At 37.8% G+C, this 22514-nt stretch overlaps 3 protein-coding genes across 9 annotated transcripts in view; 1 reads left to right on the forward strand and 2 right to left on the reverse strand.

Moving 5' to 3' along the window:
- Positions 1-2001: 2001 nt before the first annotated feature.
- Positions 2002-4449, reverse strand: cldn11b (claudin 11b). The gene is made up of 3 exons (XM_058766135.1): positions 4117-4449; positions 3640-3804; positions 2002-2271 (listed from the first exon to the last, which is right to left on the reverse strand). Exons 1-3 carry the CDS (start codon positions 4340-4342, stop codon positions 2012-2014), a joined length of 651 nt encoding a protein of 216 aa, XP_058622118.1. The 5' UTR covers positions 4343-4449; the 3' UTR covers positions 2002-2011.
- Positions 4450-5261: 812 nt separating this feature from the next.
- si:ch211-230g15.5 (polyhomeotic-like protein 3) overlaps positions 5262-22514 on the reverse strand; it is a 29339-nt gene continuing 12086 nt past the window's right edge. The window contains exons 1-14 of one of the 7 annotated variants that reach the window (XM_058766043.1): positions 18269-18410; positions 15625-15828; positions 14925-15014; positions 14690-14845; positions 13314-13430; positions 12459-12705; positions 10744-11579; positions 9827-9986; positions 9384-9634; positions 9068-9200; positions 8759-8873; positions 7740-7836; positions 7396-7666; positions 5262-6319 (exon numbers count right to left, since the gene is read on the reverse strand). In XM_058766043.1, the coding sequence (XP_058622026.1) occupies positions 6159-6319; positions 7396-7666; positions 7740-7836; positions 8759-8873; positions 9068-9200; positions 9384-9634; positions 9827-9986; positions 10744-11579; positions 12459-12705; positions 13314-13430; positions 14690-14845; positions 14925-15014; positions 15625-15801 (2811 nt within the window). In that variant the 5' untranslated portion in view covers positions 15802-15828; positions 18269-18410 and the 3' untranslated portion in view covers positions 5262-6158. Of the gene's footprint in view, positions 6320-7395; positions 7667-7739; positions 7837-8758; positions 8874-9067; positions 9201-9383; positions 9635-9826; positions 9987-10743; positions 11580-12458; positions 12706-13313; positions 13431-14689; positions 14846-14924; positions 15015-15624; positions 15829-17688; positions 18240-18268; positions 18411-22514 lie in introns of those variants that run through there. The other 6 variants (XM_058766045.1, XM_058766046.1, XM_058766044.1 and 3 more) reach the window with 6 other exon arrangements.
- zgc:194621 (uncharacterized protein LOC795037 homolog) lies at positions 19033-21542 on the forward strand. Its single transcript, XM_058766054.1, has 5 exons — positions 19033-19642; positions 19809-19867; positions 20227-20310; positions 20605-20678; positions 20765-21542. The coding sequence occupies exons 1-5, from the start codon at positions 19326-19328 to the stop codon at positions 20780-20782; spliced, it is 552 nt and encodes a 183-aa protein (XP_058622037.1). The 5' UTR covers positions 19033-19325; the 3' UTR covers positions 20783-21542.

Genomic DNA, 22514 nt, shown 5'->3' on the forward strand with positions numbered 1-22514 from the left:
TGAAGTTCTTAGCTATGCATATTACTAATAAAAAATTACGTTTTAATATATTTATGGTTGGAAATTTACAAAATATCTTCATGGAACATGATCTTTACTTAATATCCTAATGATTTTTGGCATAAAAGAAAAATTGATAATTTTGACCCATACAATGTATTTTTGGCTATTGCTACAAATATACCCCAGCGACTTAAGACTGGTTTTGTGGTCCAGGGTCACATGTAATAAATTAGTGTGAAATGACAATATGAATTTAAACAATATTTTTGTCAAAAGACAAAACCTATAACTAAACACAAATCCGTTATTAAAATTAATACTTTTATTTTGATTAGGATCTCATGACACCAGATGGATATTTAATAGTTAATGTTAGTTTGTGCTTGTTTGAGAGGAACAAACGTCAGTCCAGGAACACATTCTACTTGACAAAATCAGTCACTGACGGATTTTCTAGGTTTGAAAGAGTTGTTAATCATGTCTCTCTAATTATTAAAACATTTTGAGTGTATTTCTTAGTAAACTTAAAAGTGCTTGTTCTTGAACAGGTACTTGTTAAAATGCATTTGCACCTTGTGACAGATAAGTGATTATCTAGAGGGATGTTTAAACCAATTTTCTTTATTTTTTATTGAGGCTTCATAAGTGCCTTTAAATAGCCCCTCCTTAATGTTGTTCTGCTAAAATCAAATATATGCTTACATTGATATTGAATAGAATTAGAATTAGTGTTTCTTTCTCATGTGAGCTGCTGTTTCAGTGTTAGTTTTAAATTCACCTTTTCATTATACTTCGATCCTAAAAGAAATGACCTCCATATAAAAACTCAGGATAACTCTTTAAAGCAAAAACTGATGCAAGTTGTCACTACATGAGCAGAAACCCTCTGTAGATGCATTGAGTGGACTTTTCACCTTACATCATCTCCACAGCTGTGTTTGATCTAAAATCTCAAGCTCTCCCTTGAATTTCAAGGGGAAATATTATGATTGGCTCCCTGTGAAAGCTTAATAGTTCTCAAAATATTTTGCGACATTGATATCAAATTCTTTCTATGTTGGTTTGTAGAAATGTCTTACTCTTGCGGTTTCACCCTTGTTTAGGTTTGCATGAGGATATTTACATTTCTTCCCTACAGCTATGTGCGTAAAATCATTCGGATTCAGAACACATTTATATGCACAGAGATCAAGAGTTACATGTTTGAAAAGAATATACAAATATATTTAAAACGAAATATTAAAATTAATATATTTTACAATCACAAATGGTGTCTTTTTTGTGTCATCAGCTATAACAATATTTTGCGAGTTCATGTTTTCATTCAGACACATTACATTTGTGTAACATGAGATGGCATGACGATTTGAACAAGTAATATGCATAACAGTGGACGGTATAGTTTTATGTCTTCAAACCTCCATACATCACCACAATAAATCAATCACCAACCATATGAGACCAGAAAAATGACCGGTTACCGGTTATTTCAAATGCTGATTTCCTAGGAGGCTGTATGCAGGAAGCTGTGAGGAGATCAGGAAACCAGTGCAGACGACATCTGGTCATTCAGCCACACAGGTTTCCTGTCTGTCTGTCTATCTGTCTGTCTGGGTGTACATGCTTTCCTAAATGCTGGCATTGACTAATAAGCTTATACGCACGACTTTTACACAAGTAAAAAAAAAAAGTTAAAGTCACTGAAAAAATATAGGAGCAAAATGAATACTGTGTAAATACTTTGACTCACAAACGTCCATGAAAAAAACATGCCTAGGGAATCGAGAACTGTTTCCCTTTGAATTCTTTTCAGTGTCTGTTCAAACAAAGCCTTTAATGTTCAAACGTTTTAGCGAACAGTTTCCACTGAATTCTCTGTCCCCGCCAAATCTTCACATGTTTGCAGTCAAACCATGGCAGTAGAAAACAAATTCTTCACATATTTGATTGGTGTGTGTTCAAATCTTGAGGTAAGGAGCCTTCGGTCCTATCCAGTGTGTCTTCACTCTCACACATGTGCGCTCTTGGCATGGTTGTTAACAGGAGGGCCGGAGTTGGTAACTCCGCTGTGTTTTGAGTAGTAGTAGCGGTTTTCAAGATTTTGACTTGGGCCGTCGCCCCTTGAGCAACAAATCATCACAGAGCTGCCAAAAAAACAAAGGGCTGAACCGACCCAGCCAGCATACAGGGAGAATCCGAACGACATCAGTCCGTCCTCGTGAAGCACTCCGATGGGGAACCACACCGTCGACACCATCCCACACAGAGCTGTAAACAAGAGGAAGGCCACTATAATGTAGTTCCAGAATCATGGAGAATAGCAAACTGACTTACAAGGGGTCACATTAGCAATGGTGAAGCGATGCTTGACAGAAGTCACCTTGAAACCAAGCAGGTTTCTGTGGGTCAATGTATCACATTTGCCTGACCAACTGAACCTGATATGAAATTTGCGTGTGGAAAGTGTTCGTACGAAGTTCCAGAAAGCATAGATTCTCCACGAAACTTCACTGAATAACAGTAAATGTGACCACACCTTAAGACAGGGTGTTTTATTTGTGTTGTTTACAGAAAAAAACTAGCAAAATCTAAACCAGCCACCTGTAAAAATGGGTCGGACAGTTGACCATGACTGGCTCTTCCCACTCTAACAGGATGTAGGAAATCTCTGGATGCTTTACAGTTACTTCAGTCAAGGACATTTTCAGCCCTGTATGTTGAAAGCTTGACTTTAGAGAGGATATGAACAACCAGAGGACAACATCTAGCATTTTGCTTAGAACTGCTAAATTTTCAACAATTTAACAAATTGCCTCATTTTTAGTTCATGAGTAATATATCAATGGGACCTTTGCAGGAAATGGTACCATGGCTGTTCTAGAAATGGTGCTCAGGTGTTATTGGTTAAATGGGTTTTGCTAAATACCAAGTTTACTATGATGGGGTTGAATAAGTGTAGCACTTAACACTTTAAAAAAAAAGTTTCAAAGATATTGAAGGTTCTTCATGAAACCATAGAAGATAATAAAGAACCTTTATTTATAATAGTGTTAAGTACTTTAAACTGTAAAATCCACAAATTTTGGATTGAGTAAATAGTTTAAAGGACAGTTCACTTTAAAATTGAAATGACACATTCATTGAACATAATTCTTATTTGCGCTTACATGAGAGTTCAGGAGTGAAGTAGTGATACAAGTTGTTCTTTTGAGGTAGATCTTTTCAATGAATTGACTGATACAAATCATAAATGACTGATCCAGCCCTCAGGTTCACACACTGATTATATAACGACTTTTTCCTCTATTGGTCAAAAAAAGTTATCCTATATGACTTCAGAAGACTTAGAATATAATTCACAAAACAACCTTTTTGGTAATTTTATATTATTTAAACTTTCATTCAATGAAAACAGGGAACAGCACATTATTGACTCTCTTTGTGAGTTCTATTGCAAATAAAGTGAACAGATTTGAGCAACATTTGAGTGAATAAATGAAAAGCGCTTTAATTTTGGCGTGAACTATCCCTTTAAGAAATGACCATTGAAATGCCCATATTGTTGAGATGTCAATGCCACATTTTCCTGAGGCTGACCCTAATATATTTCTTATCAAAAACATAGTAATAACTCACATATGAACAGTATAAGAAGTCCTCCCAGGACTGCGCGTCTGTGTTTGGTGTCTTCAGTCTCTTGGCTCAGTTTGACGCACGGCATCGCCAGCAGCACGAGAGCCAGAGCCGGCAGACCGAGCAGAGAGGCGGAGACCATTAGAGCGCGAGACGTCTGGATGTAAGCTTCACACAACAACAAAAGCATTCAGCTTCCCCCTGACAACCTCTCATTTACACACACACACAAAAAACAACAACAACTAATATATAGATTGGCACGTATATACAATTTTTAATATTTAATAATAATTCCTGCGAACTTTTCAACTCAAATAATATTCCAGAGATAAAAAGGACAATACTGACTAATAAAAAACAACTAAACTAAATGCTGATTTGTTTATAATACATAAATCGGGAAGAAGAAAAAAAAAAAAGCATGCAAACAAAATAATAATTTTAATAAATATGAACATATGCTGAACTCTTTCTCACCTGGTATATCGAGGATCTGGTTGAGTGAGATGCAGTGATAGAGAGCAGTAGAGATAACGCACTCTGTCCACAAGCCCTTGGTCTCCAGCTCATCCATCTTCCTGCAGGTGTGCATGCCGTATTTACAGGTCACCACCCAGTCGTTTGTTGAGGTCGCTATTATAATACCAGTCCAGCCGATGCAGCTCATCAAAAATCCACAAAGCAGACGACAGCTATGGGACATTCTGACTGAATATACACAAATGTGTTCGCAGAGAAAATGTTTATGGTATTCAAGTAAAATAATAATAATACAAAAACATAAAAAATATTTAATAAACTATGGAGAAGATTAGCATACTAACAGTTCGAGAATGGACTGTGAAAACAATCCTTTTGATAAATTTACTATTTATAGTGGTCGTGCCCAACAGAACTTTCAGCCAATCAGAAGAAAGCACATCCACATACGTCTCAATCGCCTTCCCTCAAAGCTTGGAGAATAACATCTTTGATTTACTACAGTAATAATACGTCTCTGTTTTTATTTTATCTCTCAATGTCATATTTTTCGGCTTATTGCCAAATTAAATAATAGTTATAATATTTCTCAAACTACAACAGAACTTTGTATCAACCATAACAATTTAAAAAGGCGCTTTCTGAGGAAGTATGAAATTACTATTTTGGGTGTGAATGCCATCTAGTGGGTTAGATGATACTATGCTGTCCAAGACCAATTTTTGACATTATAAACATATCTGGACGCTTTATGATGACTCATACCAAGCTCAGAGAAACCACCCCTACTAAATGACAGAAAACATATTTATACACTACTGTTCAAATGTTTGGGGTCAGTAAGATTTTTTATTTTTTTTTAAACTAGATTTTATTATACTTATTTATTTTTTATCTGGATGACAAAACTTGTTTTTCAGCAGTTTGTTTGTCACATTATCCTTAAAAAATAGATTTTTGTAAAAGTCTTTACTGCCACTTTTGATCAATTTAGTGCATTCTTGCTGAACAAAATCAGAAAAAAAAATTCTAACCCCAAACATTTGAACACATTGCCACCTGTTGAAGGTACACCTGTAAAAGGACAAAAAACAATAATAAAATTGACAAAGAAATGTGTACAATAAATGACCAATTCGAAGTTCCGTAACAAAATGTAGTTGGTTTAATTAAATAATCAAAAGTGGCACAAGAAAGGTAATGTAACAATGAGAAACAACACTTGATGACACAATCTAGTACATAGCTTGCCTCAGCAAAATGCCTACAGTAGTTTCATAAGGTCTCATAAAAAAGGCACCTTTTCACTGCCTTGATTTAAAACGATTGCCTTCGGGTACCTTCTTCTTGTCTTATTCTTTGACAGTCTGTCTGATTTACACAGTACCACTGCGGAGATTTCACAAAATGTCATTTATGTCAGTATCTCAAATGTCGTTTAAAAATGTTTATAAACTTGAAATGATTCGCATTTGTACTTTCTAGAGCCTTAGAAGACAAATATATTAAATATTACAAATCCTTCACAAAACATTTTTTTTTTAATTTATACACACAGAACACTGCATTGTTATACATGTATACATATGGAATACGATAGGAAAATATATACAATGGGACATGCACACAATAACAGCACTTCCGTTCTTGTCAAACCTCTCCGCGCTGACACAGGAAGTGATCTCCTTTGCTCTCAGCCAAAAATATAAAATCATTGACCCTGATCATGATTACCCATACAAAAAAAGGAGACGCTAACAGTTCCCTCCTACTGCGATTAAATATACATCCTGTAAAACGCTCACAGACTGAGACCATTATATTGCTACCATGCTTTCAGACAGAGGCTAAGTTTACAAGAACTGTAAGGTTTTGCTAGTTTAGTTCAAGCAAATACATGTAAGCTTTCTCATAACAATGAAATTATCGCATAAATCTCTGAAGATTAAAGTGCACAAAATGGCTCTATTCTATTGGCAAGTGCTCTTATGGTCCACAAGGATATACCTAGCTTCTTTTGTGTCTCTGTTTCATTCTCTTTATCTTCCACCTTCTTTCAGGGAGTTGATGCGGGCGCATATTTTGAGAGCGGGGCCGAGTTTGACATTCATGGCGCTCATCAAATGGTCTTCGGTCAGAAGAAGCAAGGCCTGCCCGTCAATCTCTTGGGCTCTGAAGGATTCTGCGATGTCTTGACACCCTGAGATAATTGAGGTGGGTTAAAACAGTACTGCTAACATTCATATAATGGAATTAAGTTTGGAAGAAATTTGTCAAGATAAATTTAATGTTAGCTTGAGAAAGCCTGGCTAACAGACAGATAGACAGACAGACAGACGGCAGACAGACAGACTGACAGACAGACGGCAGGCAGACAGGCAGGCAGGCAGGCAGGCAGGCAGGCAGACAGACAGACAGGCAGACAGACAGACAGACAACAGGCAGACAGACTGACAGACAACAGGCAGACAGACTGACAGACAGACGGCAGGCAGACAGACAGACAGACAAGACAGATGGCAGGCAGACAGACAGACAGACAGACAGACAGACAGACAGATGGCAGACAGACAAATGGCAGACGGACGGACGGATAGACAGACAGACATAGATAAATATATAGATAGATAGACTGCAGGCAGGCAGACAGACAGACAGACAGACAGACAGACAGACGGCAGGCTAGCAGACAGACATATGGCAGACAGACAAATGGCAGACGGACGGACGGATAGACAGACAGACATAGATAAATATATAGATAGATAGACTACAGGCAGACAGACAGACAGACAGATGGCAGGCAGACAGACAGACAGACAGACAAGACAGATGGCAGGCAGACAGACAGACAGACAGATGGCAGACAGACAAATGGCAGACGGACGGATAGACAGACAGACATAGATAAATATATAGATAGATAGACTGCAGGCAGACAGACAGACAGACAGACAAGACAGATGGCAGGCAGACAGACAGACAGACAGACAGACAGACGGCAGGCTAGCAGACAGACAGACAGACATATGGCAGACAGACAAATGGCAGACGGACGGACGGACGGATAGACAGACAGACAGACATAGTTAAATATATAGATAGATAGATAGATAGGCTGCAGGCAGACAGACAGACAGACAGATGGCAGGCAGGCAGACAGGCAGACAGACAGACAGACAGATGGCAGACAGACAAATGGCAGACAGATGGACGGATAGACAGACAGACATAGATAAATAGATAGATAGATAGATAGATAGGGGTTCTTTGTACCTGGTAAATTGGATATAAAGCTTGACACTTGATCCACCGACCACTGAGCTGGTTTTGGATAGGGGGAGATATCGGTGGGAGACACAGGATCTATGGGTGAGGTGGGAGCACTTCTCGTCTCCTCCACCGTTTGTCTGACTCTAATCTCTCGTTCTCGTTCCTGTTCCGTGTGTCTGCGGAGCCTGGTTTTCATCGGAGCGGCCGTCCCATCTTCACTCTCGTGTGGCGGCTGCTGAAGGATTCTCCACTGCTCCGTGGTCCCATGTTTGGCCTAGACGGTAACAGAGTTTAGTATAGCACACAGATCTCAAACACGTATATTGTTTTACAGGCCTTAGACAAACCTGGTGGAAACTTTCTTCAGCACCATTGAGCTCAGATCGGTGGCCCCCCTCACTCACACAGCGCCTGAGCGCACGGAAACGTTTGGTGTAACTGAACCTGGAAGAAGATTGAGGAAGTAAACAAAGGTTGTCTTTAAAGTCAGCCCAACATACTGACCAAAATCAGCCTTGCAGCTTGTAATGTGTGTCAAGGGTTGATGTTTATCACAAACCATGACCACATCCTGTCACAGTATGTATGTGTAAGTGTGTGAGTCTTTTAGGACAATGCTAGCTACTAGCTTTGAGTGCGTGACTCAATATTCAACCATACTTAAATACAGTGCTGCTAAAAAAACACTTTTGTATACGTAAAAAAAAAAAATCAAAGTCATTGCATTAGATTCAAAATATCTGCAGCATCTGCAAACTAATTATTCAGCTTTTGTCTTAGCTAATTTCACTTAGTCATTTTGCAATGACCAAGTTTTTTTTAGTTCCTCAAGTTGACATACAGGTGTCCAGTGCAGTAACCACAGTTGTAGTTCACCACATTAGCTATGAACCAAACAAGCCCTATTTTTGTAAACATTTTCCCTTAGTCTTCAAAATATTGAGAAGGTTTTTTTGGTTCTGTATTTCTTTAAAATAAACTTCACTTGGTTTGATGATTGCAGTGTAATGCAATAGCATAAACAATATTTATAGGTGTGTCCAAACACTCAAGGCCTATTAATGTTTTAAGCTGTGAATGGAAATAACCTTTTCAATACCGTGCAAAGAGTCAATCTGACATGTGTTCTGCAGTTATTTTTGAAGAGAACTCTAGAAACATGCAGGAAATCTTGCTCAGACCCTTCCAGTTGTGGTTTCTGACTCCACTAACCAAGAGAGATGTTTGCAAGGGTGTTGATGGAGCAGTTGTTTGTGCCAGAATACAAGTCAGACACCCATTCATTATTGTGTCAGTTATGCTAATAGGTCAGGTTGTTTATTTCATTTTGTCAATGTGTTATTTATGTCACGTAAGGGAGGAGTACCTCTTGGCACAGGATTTGGAGCAGAAGCGTTTGGAGCGTGGGAATGTTTGGGCAGTGCCTTTCCTCTTGCAAAATTGACACTGCAGAACAAGCTTGTGGGACCGTCCGACACCATCTACAGTGAAAAATATTATTAAAAGAAGATAGATAGATAGATAGATGATATTGATTGATTGATTGATTGATTGATTGATTGATTGATTTTGGCAATAAATTGTTTAGTTAAAGATTACATAGTATTTTTGTAATAAAGATGTTGCAATAAACTACAAATACAAACTTAGAAAAGAAGGCAGGTGTTTTACTTACTGTTTGTAACCACATCATCTGAGTCTGTGGAGTCCTCTGGAGGTTCTGAACTGGAAGGGATGAGTTCTGCTTCCCTCACACCATTCACCCCAGACTCCCGGACAGGACCCACCATCAGAGACGACCTGCTCACCTGTGGGATTATTGTGAAATATTATAACCAAATATAATAAACGTTTTCAATTTATAATGTAATGTATTCCTGTGATGGAAAAGCTAAATTTTCAGCATCATTACTACAGTCTTCAGTGTCACATAATCCTTCAGAAATCATTATAATATGCTGATATCAGTGGTTGATAGACATTTTGTTTACCGGGAATGGCTCCAGTCCTTCCTGTATGATGAATCCTTCCACCAGGTGTGTTAGAACCAAAGGTTTGGCCGCTCCTGATGGTTGCTGAGCCTCTGTGGCCTTCATCTGACTGACAGTGGGAGGCTGAACTGGTGGCCTCTCTAGCACAGGGTGAAACTTTGGAGGAAAGCAGCTGTCCACAGGGGACATATCTAATGGCTGAGTGATGGAGGACTGGATGGGTGACATGTCAGAAGACAGGCTGGAAATTGCTAGAAAGATGAAGACAGTTGTGATATTACCAACAGGGTCTATAAATGCTGCTTCAGGTTTCAGGAGACTTTATGGAGTTCTCAGTAATATATTGAGGTATGAACTATCTCAGATCCTAAAACTTTCAGATAAATTGTATATATTTGATGAGAAATATTTGACTTTTCATTGCAGACTATGACTATATGTACCTGAGTGATTGTCTGACTGGGTGGACATTTCCTCACACTGGTCATCTTTCTCAGCTGGCCATGGTGCAACTGAGGTCGAGAGTGTCTCATTCTTCTGTGACGTCTTCATCTGGCTGTCAGTCCTCGAATCCTCTGTGCAGACTGTCATCTTTTCCACGACCTTAAATGCAGAGATTGTTCACGTCAACATATACTCACTAATGCATTACTGTAAAACACTATTACGATAGTATCATTGAGGTACTATTATAGTTATATTAATATTTAGAAAGTTTTTATTTGTATATTTTCCATTTTCATTTTAATTTTGGTTAGTTGTAGTAATGTTTTTTGTCATTTTTATAGCCAATATAATTTTTATTTCAGTTTTAGTTAATTTCTTTAGAACATTAAGCTAAACTAAATGAAAATACAACTAGCTGAAATAAAATGAACTTGAATTTTTTATATTTATTTTCAGTTAACGTTTATTTTATAATTTAATCATGAAAATGTAACAAACTTTTTTTTTGGTTTTAGTTTGAATTAACCATAATAACCCTGCTGGGAAAAAAAAGTTATTTTAAGAAGTAATGATAGACTGATATATCGCCCATGAGTATTAATCAGATGATATTTGGCCATTATGAGACTATGAGCATTGGATTATAACTGCCTGATTGGCCAGTTATCAAGCGCTTCCCCTTGCATCATTTCCAAAATCCAATTTTGAACAAATTTTGTGTTTATTACACTTCAGCAATTTATCTATGTAACACTTGTCATCATTAAATTGTCTTTTTAGCATTAAATCGGCCACACTTCTCTCTAAATATCATAGTATCGTCCATTGAAAAATCCATATTGGTCACCCACAAAAAGTAAAGTTCTTTCAAATGTATCCTAAGAAGTTTGAGGCTTGCACTATATTTAATAACCTTCTCTGTAGTTTCGCTTGACGGCTGATCTACGGTGACAGGCTGGGTGATTTTCTCTAGGGGTGCTGGACATTTCAGATCTTGAGGAGTCTGTTGTGGTACATCTCCCTCCTTCTGCTCTTCCTTTCTATCCTTCGGCTCTTTCGACGTCTCGGCTGTTTGTGTTGGACTCTGTGAGGTCAAGAGAGACTGCAACGGTGCGAGAATGCTGCTGGTGGACACCAGGGGCAGCACTGGAGACGGAGGAGACGCCCTTTGAGGAGATGCCAGCGGTGGGGTAGTGATGAGAGGTGTGGCCGCTGTGGTTTGTCTTGAGGGCGACAGCTGCACCAGCTGTGGGCATGGGTTTGGAGTCCGTAACGGCTGGGTGGGGCACTCTGGTTTAGCAAGCACAGGCGAGATGAGCGGCTTCGATTGAATGAGATCGTGGGGCGGGGACACAGTGGCTGTCTTTGATTGGCCGTTGGTGCACTGGGCAGATGCAGAGGACAACGCGATCCTCAGCAGCTGTTTTGTAGCCAGTAAAGACCCACCAGGTGAGGAAGACCTCAAGGGCAAAGTCAGGGTAGGGGGTGTAAGGTGAGACCTCGCGGGGGAAGGAACGGTGATGGGCACTGAAGCGCTCTGTGCTGACACACTTTGGGATGGCTGGGTGGACGGGCAGCGCTTTAACTCTGGAAGAAGCTTCTTTGGTGTGGCGGGGGGAGAGTTGGGGGGCGTATGCCTCTGATTGAAGGGGTGCTGGGGGATGCTGATCTGGCTGTGGGGCCTCTTGAGACCGCTGCTGTTCAGCTTCTGCTTCGCTAAGGCATGGGCCTGTGCAGGTGCATACAGGGCTGGAGAAAATGAAAGAATAAGAAACAAGAATCAGCTGGATAATCTCACACTGAGAGAGATATGTTGGAAATTTTGGTCATTTTATGTGGCATTTTGCCCCAAAACCTCATTATTTTTTTATATTTGATGACGCAGTAAACCACCATTCACCAAGGATGGATTAAATTAATCAAAAATCACTATAAGATGGTTACACTTTATTTTTACAATGTCCTTGTGTAATTAATTATACATTTAATTATACACTACTTACAATATACATGTACTTACAATGTGGCTTGGGTTAGGATAAGTGTTGTTTTAAAGTTAGTTACACATAATTTTGCATAATGTATTGTTATTACTAAAGTAAGTACATGTAACGTGTATAACAAGAACACTGCAAAATGAAGTGTTATGGTAAACACTTTTACATTGTAACAAAAAATTCTATTTCAAATAAATGCTGCTTGTTTGAACTTTTTATTAATGAATATTTACCACAAAAATATTAAGCAGCACAACTGTTTTAAGCATAGATAAAAATAAATGTTTCTTGTGCACCAAATCAATACTAGTTTGATTTCTGAAGGACCACGTGCCAATGAAGTCTGGAATAATGTATGCTGAAAATTCAGCTATGCCATCACAGGAATAAATAGAAAAACTACAAATAAAAAATAGAAAACAGTTATTTTAAGTTGTAATAATATTTCACAATATTACTGTATTTCTGATTAAACAAATGCAGCTTTGGTCAGCAGAAGAGTCTTCTTTCAAAAATATTTAAAAATCTTACCGACTTCAAACTTCTGAATGGTAGTTTGTTTCTAAACTTGATTGAATCATTTGCATTTTGAATATCTTTTGGAGAGTAAGATATGTATGCGTTCACTTACATGGAGGTGGAACTGTAAGATGGCGAACGGGTGCTTTTGTTTGAGTTGTTTGAGATCCTGGGCTTTCTGTCTTACTAGCTCCATCTTTCCCTGGAGCATTCGCTGGCTGGCTGGATCTCAGATGGAAGGTTGGTAATCTTGGGCATGAAAGAGGAGGGGGTTGGCTTGATGTTGTGGGCTTTAGTTGTAAGTTTGGAGGGATGGTAAGGGTGCCAGGTGGAGGTGGACGGAGAGTCAGACTCTGGAGCTGAAGAACAGAGACAGATTGAAAAATATTGATGCTATAAATTCTGGTTTTGGAAAAACACCACATGTAACAGAAACCAGATGAACAAAACTTCAGGAATAAAAAGATGTTTTTTGGCTTTTACAGTTATAGGTTACATTTAAGTTACATAGAATAAAGAGATAGTTCATCTACAAATGAAAAATTTATCATCATTTACTTACACTCATGTCATTACAAACTTGTATAACTATCTTCTTTCAGTGTAGGAAGATATTTAGCAGGATATCTGAGCTGCTCTTTCCATATTTTTAAAATGGATAAAAAAGCACAAAAAAAAAAAAACACAATAAAAAGTTAATGTGACTTGTCTGTGATATTCTCGCAAAGTCTTCCGAAGATTTGAGAGCAGAGGATGATTTTCAGCAAATAATAATAACAAATAATTTTTGGGAGTTTTTATTGTGTAGAGACTCTGCTCAACTTCTCATTTTTCATTATATGGAAGTAAGTTAGTTCAGGGGGAGGGTGGGTCAATGATGACAAAATATCATTTTTGAGTGAACTGTCCCTTTAAATTCAGAAGAACGGGATGTCTTTATCGCATGATCAGACATAATCAAGCTCACCTGTGTGGAGGGAAATCGAGGTGAGGAAGAGGAAGGGTTGGAGGAAGAGGAGGAGGAGTAGGAGGAAGAGGAGGAGAGGGCAGGTACATCGGGCCGCACAGCAGACGTTAGAATCAACTGCCATATGGCAAGCACAGAGAAAGAGAGAAATGCAAGAGAGAAAGAAAAAGAGAGAAGGTAAAAAGATAAAGAAAAAGCCCCAGTGGTGCAGAATAGAAGGCTGTCATTTCCTGCCTGTTGTGCTTTTGCTGTGTAGGTGTGATGGTGAACTTCACAGCACAGTGAAGAGCTTTTGATGTGGTCGAGTAAAATCTGTCCTCATCAGAAACATGCAAGCATGCACCCTGTGCAGACCTCTAGACACTAACCCACTCTACACTACCGGTCAAAAGCTTTTTTACTCACTAAGGCTGCATTTTTTTTTATCGAAAATACAGTAAATATATTCTGAAAAATTATTACAATTCTTAATAACTGTTTTATGTTTTAATAGATTGTAAAATGTCATTTATTCCTGTGATGGAAAAGCTGGATTTTCAGCATCATTACTCCGTCTTTAGTATCACATGATCCTTCAGAAATCATTCTAATATGCTGATTTGATGCTCAAGAAACATTTCTTTTTATTATCAATGGTGAAAACAGCTGTGCTGCTTAATATTTTGGTGGAAACCGTGATACGTCATGATTCAAAGGTTTGGGGTAAGTAAAATTGAAAAAAAAAAAAAAAGAAATGAACAGTTTTATTCAGTAAGGATGCATTAAATTGAAAAGTAACCATATGTACATTCATAATGTTACATAGGTTTCTATTTCAAATAAATGCTGTTCTTTTGAACTTTTTCTTTATCAAAGAATCCTAATAAAAAGGTTTCACGGTTTCAACAAAAATATTAAGAAGTAATAGCAATAATACTTGACAATAACCAAGCACCAAATAAGCATATTAGAATTATTTCTGAAGGATCATGTGACACTGACGAAAATTCAGCATTACTTTTACATTTTAAAATATATTAAAATTAAAAACTTTTAAATTGCAGTAATATTTCACAATAATACAGTTTTTTTTCTGTATTTTTATACACTCTTGGTGAGCATTTCTGTTAAAAGCAGTACGACACTTTGATGCAGATACAAGCAAATAAAACATTAACAAGGACTGCGAGTAAACAGTGCATTGGGTCACAGGACACCGTTCAGATCTGCATTCACTAAGAGCCGAGAACCAGCAAAGTTTCCATTTGAGTGTGAAAGGGGGCATGGCTTCTGTTGCACTGTGGGTAAAACTGTTAAAGTGCATGTGAGGAACTGAAATTGCAATGATGAAGAGTTTATAAATGCTGCAGAACAGGACATGACACAGGTTGTCTCACCATCTGGGCCCTCAGAAGCATCTGAGCCTGACTTGTACTCGGGCTCTTCCCTAGAAGCAGCGCTTGAGGGGAGATTTTACGGGCCGTCGTAGCAGTGCTTGGATTCTGAATTCCTCTTACAAGAGGTGTCGATCCAGGAGTGTTAGGCAGAGAAATCTGAGAGAAATTAAACAATAAATGTCATGACAACACCAATAAATCAAACATTATTTCTTCTATGCTGTCGCACACACACCGTTTTTTGGCTCTGCTGCGACGATGAAGCTTGGTTGACTCTCTCACTTGGTGAAAAAGAAGGTGCCAGTCGGTCCCCAGACAGATTGACCTGGAGGAAGAGATAAGTGGTTGATTCTATTATAAAACAATGAAAAACAATAGTAACAAACAGTATTATAAAAATGTGTATAAATATGCAATATAAATATTATATTAATATTACATTTGACATGTTATGGACTACTTGCACAACTACTTCCAGTTTAAAACAGTTTAGGCGTTTCCGTTAACAGCGTTCAGCACACCTAGTTACTCATTAGAATGCAGATATTATTTTGTCAGTTAAATATAAACAATGAATCATGTTCTCTGGATGAACATTAATTTTCTGAATTGTTCCTGTAAATATATACATTTCCTTTCCCAGTGTGGATTCTGAATAATGAAATAAAATAAAATGTATTTCCTCATAAACCTGCAGCTCATCTTATATCAACTGTGCTTTTACTTACTGATCATATTTTCATTTACAAATTAATTTGACTGATAAACAAGATTTGCCTGTGTGCTTATGTGTCTTTTAAAATAGATGAATGAATACGGTACATTCCTCAGAGAAACTTGATGCTAAACTACTAAACTACTGCACAAATACTTTGAATATTAATGAAAAGGTCAGAAATAATACACAAAACTGACCATAGTTTGAGCAAACATACTTGCACGACTTTTCTGTTGGTGGGGGTGGGTTGATTGTGGAAGGTGGTTACAGTTGTGAGCGCAGGAGGAGTTTTTGGGGCGCCATTGGCCTGATGTGAAGGATTCACCGCTGTGGTGGTCGTGGTGTTGACTGTGCTCTTTGCAGGTTCTGCTTTAGTTTGGGGCTCCTTGTCCATTGTTCCACAGAATCTGGACACAAGAAGCTGACATACAGTTGACTGTAAATATGTATGTGTGCTAAAACTCTACTTCAAGTCAAAATATCGACCTTGAAGTTACTGCCATTTGTAAAATCCACTTCCCAGTGCAATTGACTGTAGTAAACTATAGATATCCTAAAGAACTGCATATATGTCAACCACAGGCAGGTCATTTGTCTAGGGACTCATGCTGAACATGCAAATTTCCACAGTTTTCTTGTATTTGCTTACAGGGCCTGTCTTCTAATGTAAGGTGAGACTTAAGTCTACCAAACAGTTTGAAATAAACTTTGCACGAGAATGAAACGAAGAACATGACTGTTGTGGAAACTGACAACTTTTCAGAAAGGTCTTCTGAATTTCATTAATGCATTTGCATGCATAACAAATAAAAAATCTATTCACATACATACATTTTACCACTATACATAAAAATATACCTAAGAAAGAGGCCTTTCTTTTCTAGATGACTTTTATGCATGATATGAGAAAAAAAAAAAAAAAAATGACTGCACAACATAAATTATTAAAGCAGCAAATATATTTTAATTTTACAGGATTTATTTTAGGTGCATTAACTAATAAGTTGATTCTGTTCAGCAGACTAAGTTTAAAACAGGAGTTTTGCATGAGTGAAAATGTTACACAGTTTCAGTTCAAGCTGAATTTCTATCAGGGACTAAAGTTCAGATTCAATACAATCAGCAGCACATAGGAATATCAACTGTGTTTAATTATATTATCAGTAGAATTATAATAGATTCTATATGTGCTATTGTATGCTATATATGTACAGTATACAGAGTAGAAATGCCACATCCGACTTCCTCTAATAGACAGTCACAAACAATGTCTGAGTTGTGCATTTAAAATTCTGGGCATATGCAGAAACAAATACCAAAACTGAACAAAACAGTATGGAATCTGTAACATCTTATAATTATATTACCTATGCCGTAAAAAATCATTTTAACTAACAAAAATGTCAAAGTGTTACAGCAAAAACGTCAATGCAATTGTAAGTGATCTTACCATATACGGTGAAAATTATATCATAGTTTAAAAGACAATGCATGAAAGTGTACATTAAAACATGTAGGAATTATTTATACTTTTCATAAAAAATATGTTATATTAAAGAAATAAGCATATAGTACAGTAAAATACTGTTAAAATGTTTTTTTTTTTCAATATGTAAAAAGTATAAAACACCTTATAATTAAGTGGAAAGCAACATTTCAATGCAAACTCATTTGTAGCACTGTTTTATTTTATCTTTATGAGTCATGTACATTGTAGCGTTTTATTTGGCATTTTATTAATATATAATAAAGTAACTGGTGTTAAGTGCTTGTGTGTGTAATTGGGCTATAGTGGCCACAGATGCTTGATAGGTCAAATAGCTCAAATATGTTGGATATTAACAGTACATAATTTAATAATATGTACAGTTAGGAACTGTGAAATATACAATCACCAAACACCTCCCGTAATGCCTGTAATATTCATCATTGCATTTTTACGGTAAACTTCTGGCAACCACAGCTGCCTGCCAGTTGTTTGTTTTACTGTAAATCTGACCACAAGTGTACAGCGTATTATTATTATAACTCACATCAGGCCGCAGCTGAACAAAAATGAAGCATTTGAGCATTTCTGCTTAAAACAAGACAGTTTGGCTACAATAATAGCCTAATATAATATTGCGCCATGCCTGCACAGAGAAGACGAATAATGCGCTGCCCTTTGTTTCATACGAGCCATAGAAATAAAAATCCAGAGTGTAAGTTGTAGAACATGAAGGTTTTAACCCGCTCTCCGTGCAATAACTGTGAAACCTGAACGACATTAATGGACACATACCAGGAAGCGCCGCGCGCACAGGTGCCAGGACGCCACGCGTGTTTTCAATGTTTATGCGCGAGCTGCAGGCATTTGAGAATAAACACCCACGGCGATTCCCAAAAACATCCGCGTATTTGTCATAACATTTCGACGGCCTATAACGGAGCAGCAGAAATCGCAACAAAAACAAATGCACAGGTCCTACAAAAAGCCCACTGAATGCGACGGCGCCTTGCAGAGTCGGTGCATTTACGTCTTATATTCATTCCGTGGATCATTACTTTGATCATATATTGAAAATGGGCGTGTGTTCGCGCAGTGACAGCTAGAGCCCTCTGTACGTCCCCGAAGACCTGCACTTCCCCAAATTATGGCGCGGCGTGATGCATATAAAAGCAGCTGTCTTTTATCGAGCACACGAAATGCACACGGCGTAACTTGCTGCGCATCGAAATACACAAAATGAAAGTCAAAAGGGAAAATGATGATGCTCTGTGCGCGAGCGTGCGCTCCTCCCTTTGCAACCGAGCCGGTCGCGGACCTTGCCTAAACATCCTTCTTTTTACGACTGATTAATGAGCGTTCAAGATAATCCTACCTGTCCGAAGTCAACGGGGTAGTTCTCCCATCACACACTGACCGTTTTCAGCGACTGCTACAATCCCGTCATGTCCTAATGCGTCAAAGGTAAAAGTAGAGAGCGATAGAAATTCATCAGGGCGGTGAATGTTACAGCACCGCTTACAGTGTAGGAGGACCGTACACGCTTCTCTCAGTGAAAAATATGAGGAAATGTACCTATACACTTTGCAGCAGGCATAAGATGCTTATATTTGTGCACGTATAACCCAAAACAGACTCCATCTCTATATTTTAAATGGCTGTTTTTGCCATTGTAAAGCTAATAATAACCATAACAATAATAAAGCTTCTCGATTACTGAGAGATTGAGTTAACGAATAGAGCTCTCTTTGGAAATACTAATATACGGCTACATAACGGCATATTTTAACCCTTAGTGAACCAAGCATTATTGATTAGCCCATGTAGGCTATCTTCTATTTTCCTCCTTGAAAATGGTTAGAAATTTCCTTATTTTGCCCCTGTAAAATAGTCTAGGCTACTTAATGAGATAAAATTAATTTAGAAATTTGCTAGAGCAACACTTGTTATAGGCTACGTTTAATTGAATTTAGAATAGCGAGACCAAACACAACAAACTGCGCCGCAAAAATTACATGTATTTTAAAAATGTATTGTAAAAAATAAAGTAAAATTAAATTAATGCACCTTTATATTATTATTATTATTATTATAATTAATAATAATAAGTAGTAGTAGTAGGCCTAGGCTAGGTGTTGAAGTACCGGTTACTATGCGTGGTTACTATGGTTTACGGTGAGGACATCATCGGCCAGTGTGCCCTGCGTGCTCAGTAATCGGATCAGACACGCGGTTGCGCTGTTTACGGTTGTCTACTAAACTTTACACGCACGGTCTTTATACTTTCTATGAGACACCGATTCTTTTGAATGAAAAGATCTGTTTTATATATCACTGGTTGAAACCGGTGCGTTAAGCTTCATCAATGGAATAAGGAAATTTGCACATCATCGGTGAGAGCAGGTGAGAGCTCGAATGCCTCAATTTTAAATATGCCGGACACAAGACTTATAAAGCCGAAACCGGTTGCAACGAAACCTAAGCCTGTGAACAAGAAAGCCAGTACAGCTGAAACCACAGCTGAAACCACACCTGCAGCCAGAACCAGAGATGTCGGTCACCGCAAAAACAGGGCATCAAGCTGCCCAAGATGCACCCGTGACACCGAATACAAACCCAAAGCAACGGAGAGAAGCAATAAAGTAATACAGGCGAAACCGGCCGAGACTTCAACGAGGTCAAAACCTGCGAAATATGCACCGAAGGAACAACCAATGCCAAAAACATACGCGCTTTCTGAAATCCACAGGTAGGACAGTGCCAGTGGAAACATATGGTGGATCAGGTCTTAATCCAAGCATCAACAGTAAACTGTGTAGTTACTAGCTGCCATAGAAAATCCATTAGAGCACGTTTTGTTCACTCAAATAATTACTTTTGATCACTGACACTTTCCTACTTTTTTTGTGTGACAGTCAAAAGGCATTTACAGTATTTGCACCAAACCCAAAGAAAAGACAAGACATTCAGCAAAGTAGGTATATTGTGATGCAACATCCCACTCTGATTTCTTTCTTTTTCACTGAATGGGTGCTTCTTCAATTAGGGGAACATTTCTAACTCAAAGGATGATTTAAAAAAAACAAAAAAAGTACAAATTGTATTTTTAAATAACAAATAACCTGACTCCAATTATGCTGTTTCGCCAATTACACCAAAAACAGTTGTCAATGGAAGTGACAAGAGTACAGTATATATTCTATTACCCATTAATGCATTTTATATTTTTGTACATAATTAAATATGTGACATTTCCTGTTGTTAAGTCTAAAAGGAAGCTACAGAAGGTTAAGCGGTCATTGCTCACTGATTGAATTCTTTGCTGTTTAACAGAAGCTGAAGCAGAACTGGCAGCTCTGGAGGATCTGCGCTTGAGTCGGGCCATGGGTTACATTTCCATATCTCCTAGTACTGTGGGTGAGTCATTCAACCAACCATGTCAGAAAACAAATATGAGAAGCCTAAAGTCTGTTTGATAGAATTATTTGAAAAATTATTTGTGTTGAGACCACTAGAGGGAGTTAAAGTTCTTTTATACATGAATGTCTGGATAGGTCTGGCACAAGCCTAAAAGCAGTAAGTGTAGAAACTGATACATACTTTAAATTATCCTGGGTCACCACATTTGACACAGTCAATTGTTTCTACATGCGTTCTTCAAATAGAATACATCAATATTGTCTGGTTTAACCATGTCTGCTACTTTCCCAGGTGGCTGCTTAACTCTGGAGGAGGTCAGGGCAAAACAACAACAAGAAATGCAAATCAAGAGAAGACAAAAGCAGGCAAGGCCAAAATGATAAGCAGTGAACCAAAACTTCTCCATGTATAATAAGCACAGTGATCTGATGGATGTCTTTTTCCATTTCAGGTTAAAAATGTGTTTTAGAAACTTCTTCGTTGTGCAACAATAACGGTTAGAATACTGCCGACAAAAGATCACCATTATATTTCTATCTAGTTTGCTTTTTAATTTTAAAAGTGCAGCTAATCTCCATTGACTTCCTGATGTGACCTTATGTTCTAAATCTATATTCATTAAGTTTTTTGTGAAATGTATGACTCTTATGTTTGTTCTGAAGTCTGGGTTGTGTGATTAGATGTGATTTAAATGCAAATGCATCCCATTAGATGGTATACTGACAAATAGGTTGTAAATTAAAATGAAAGAATAACAATCAGAATATAATGACAGTGTGTTCGTTATATTCGGTGCACGCAAATGTTTTGAAAACAGTGTAAAATACTTTTTCTTTCTTTAAAAATTTTAAGTGACAAAAACACATTGTCTTATTACAATTGCAAAGCATGGTGTAGTAATTCAGCTTAATTTGGTCTATTATTTCATGCAAACGGTCCTCCTGCTGATCTGTTTTTCCTCTGTTTCTTAGCAACAAGGATTTTTCTCTCTTTGTTTTGTCCTCTGTGTATATTCTGGGAGCTGTCTGCTTTGAAGGCTCCAAAAATATGAACCAGGGTCCTGTTGCCTGGCAAGAGGAGAGTGACAACATAATGAAAGGTAGACGATAGGTGAGGGCAAATAAATTAATAAAATAAATAATTAAATCGGGCATTATGGAGCTCCCCTCTTCCCAGGCAAATTAAAAGGAATAGTTCACCCAGAAATAAAAATGTACTCACCCTCAGGTCATTCAACATGTACATGAGTTTGTTTCTTCATCAGAACAGATTTGGAGAAATTTAGCATCACATCACTTGCTCATCAATGGATCAGTGAATGGGTGTCGTCAGAATGAGAGTCCAAACAGCTGATAAAAACATCAAAATAATCCATAAATAATCCACACGACTCCAATTCATCAGTTAATTTCTTGTGAAGTGAAAAGCTGCATGTTTGTAAGAAACAAATTAATTAAGTTGTTTTAACTTCTGGACAAAATGCCAGCCCAAAATCCATAATAACACCTCCTCCAATGAAAGAGGATTCATCGGTGAGCAAGTGATATGATGCTGAATTTCTCCAAATTTGTTCCACTGAAGAAACAAACTCATCTACATCTCGAATAGCTTGAGGGTGAGTACATTTTTGGGTGAACTGTTCCTTTAATATAGTGAGTCACAGTCCCTTCATCTGTTATCAGTTGCCGCACAATACAGTTTTTCACCTACACTCACTCTAAAGATACAGTATGTCAGTACTGTTTGGCCAAGTTGTTTTTAGGTCACATTTAATAACTTGTGTTTGCACTGCACATAATTCATAAACCTTGACTGTAGTGCTTTAAGGTTCACAAAGATATTAAAAATGTTTCTCTTGGATCTCTTTCTGGATGAGTTGAATCACTTGTTTTGCCTCCAGGTCTGCCAATTGACCTACTGCTTTTCAAACCTTTGCAACGTTCCAATTCACTTTGAAAATAGCAGAGAAACTGTTGTTGTTTATTGCCATGCATTGAAACACTCTTATAAGGTTGCTCTGAGAGTCTGGAAGTAATGAAAAGTAAAAGGCAAAGGCCCCAAAAGGACATTAAATTAGTTTCAGACTGAACAAAAAAACAAACACGAAATAGCTTTCCCGGAAAACATGCACAGTGGCCAACCAGTGTTACATACATCTTTGTAATGGCCTTTAAATACCCTTAAATTGTATTTTTGTTTAA

This window comes from Onychostoma macrolepis, chromosome 24, assembly GCF_012432095.1.
Source record: "Onychostoma macrolepis isolate SWU-2019 chromosome 24, ASM1243209v1, whole genome shotgun sequence".
NCBI classification, from domain to species: Eukaryota; Metazoa; Chordata; class Actinopteri; order Cypriniformes; family Cyprinidae; genus Onychostoma; species Onychostoma macrolepis.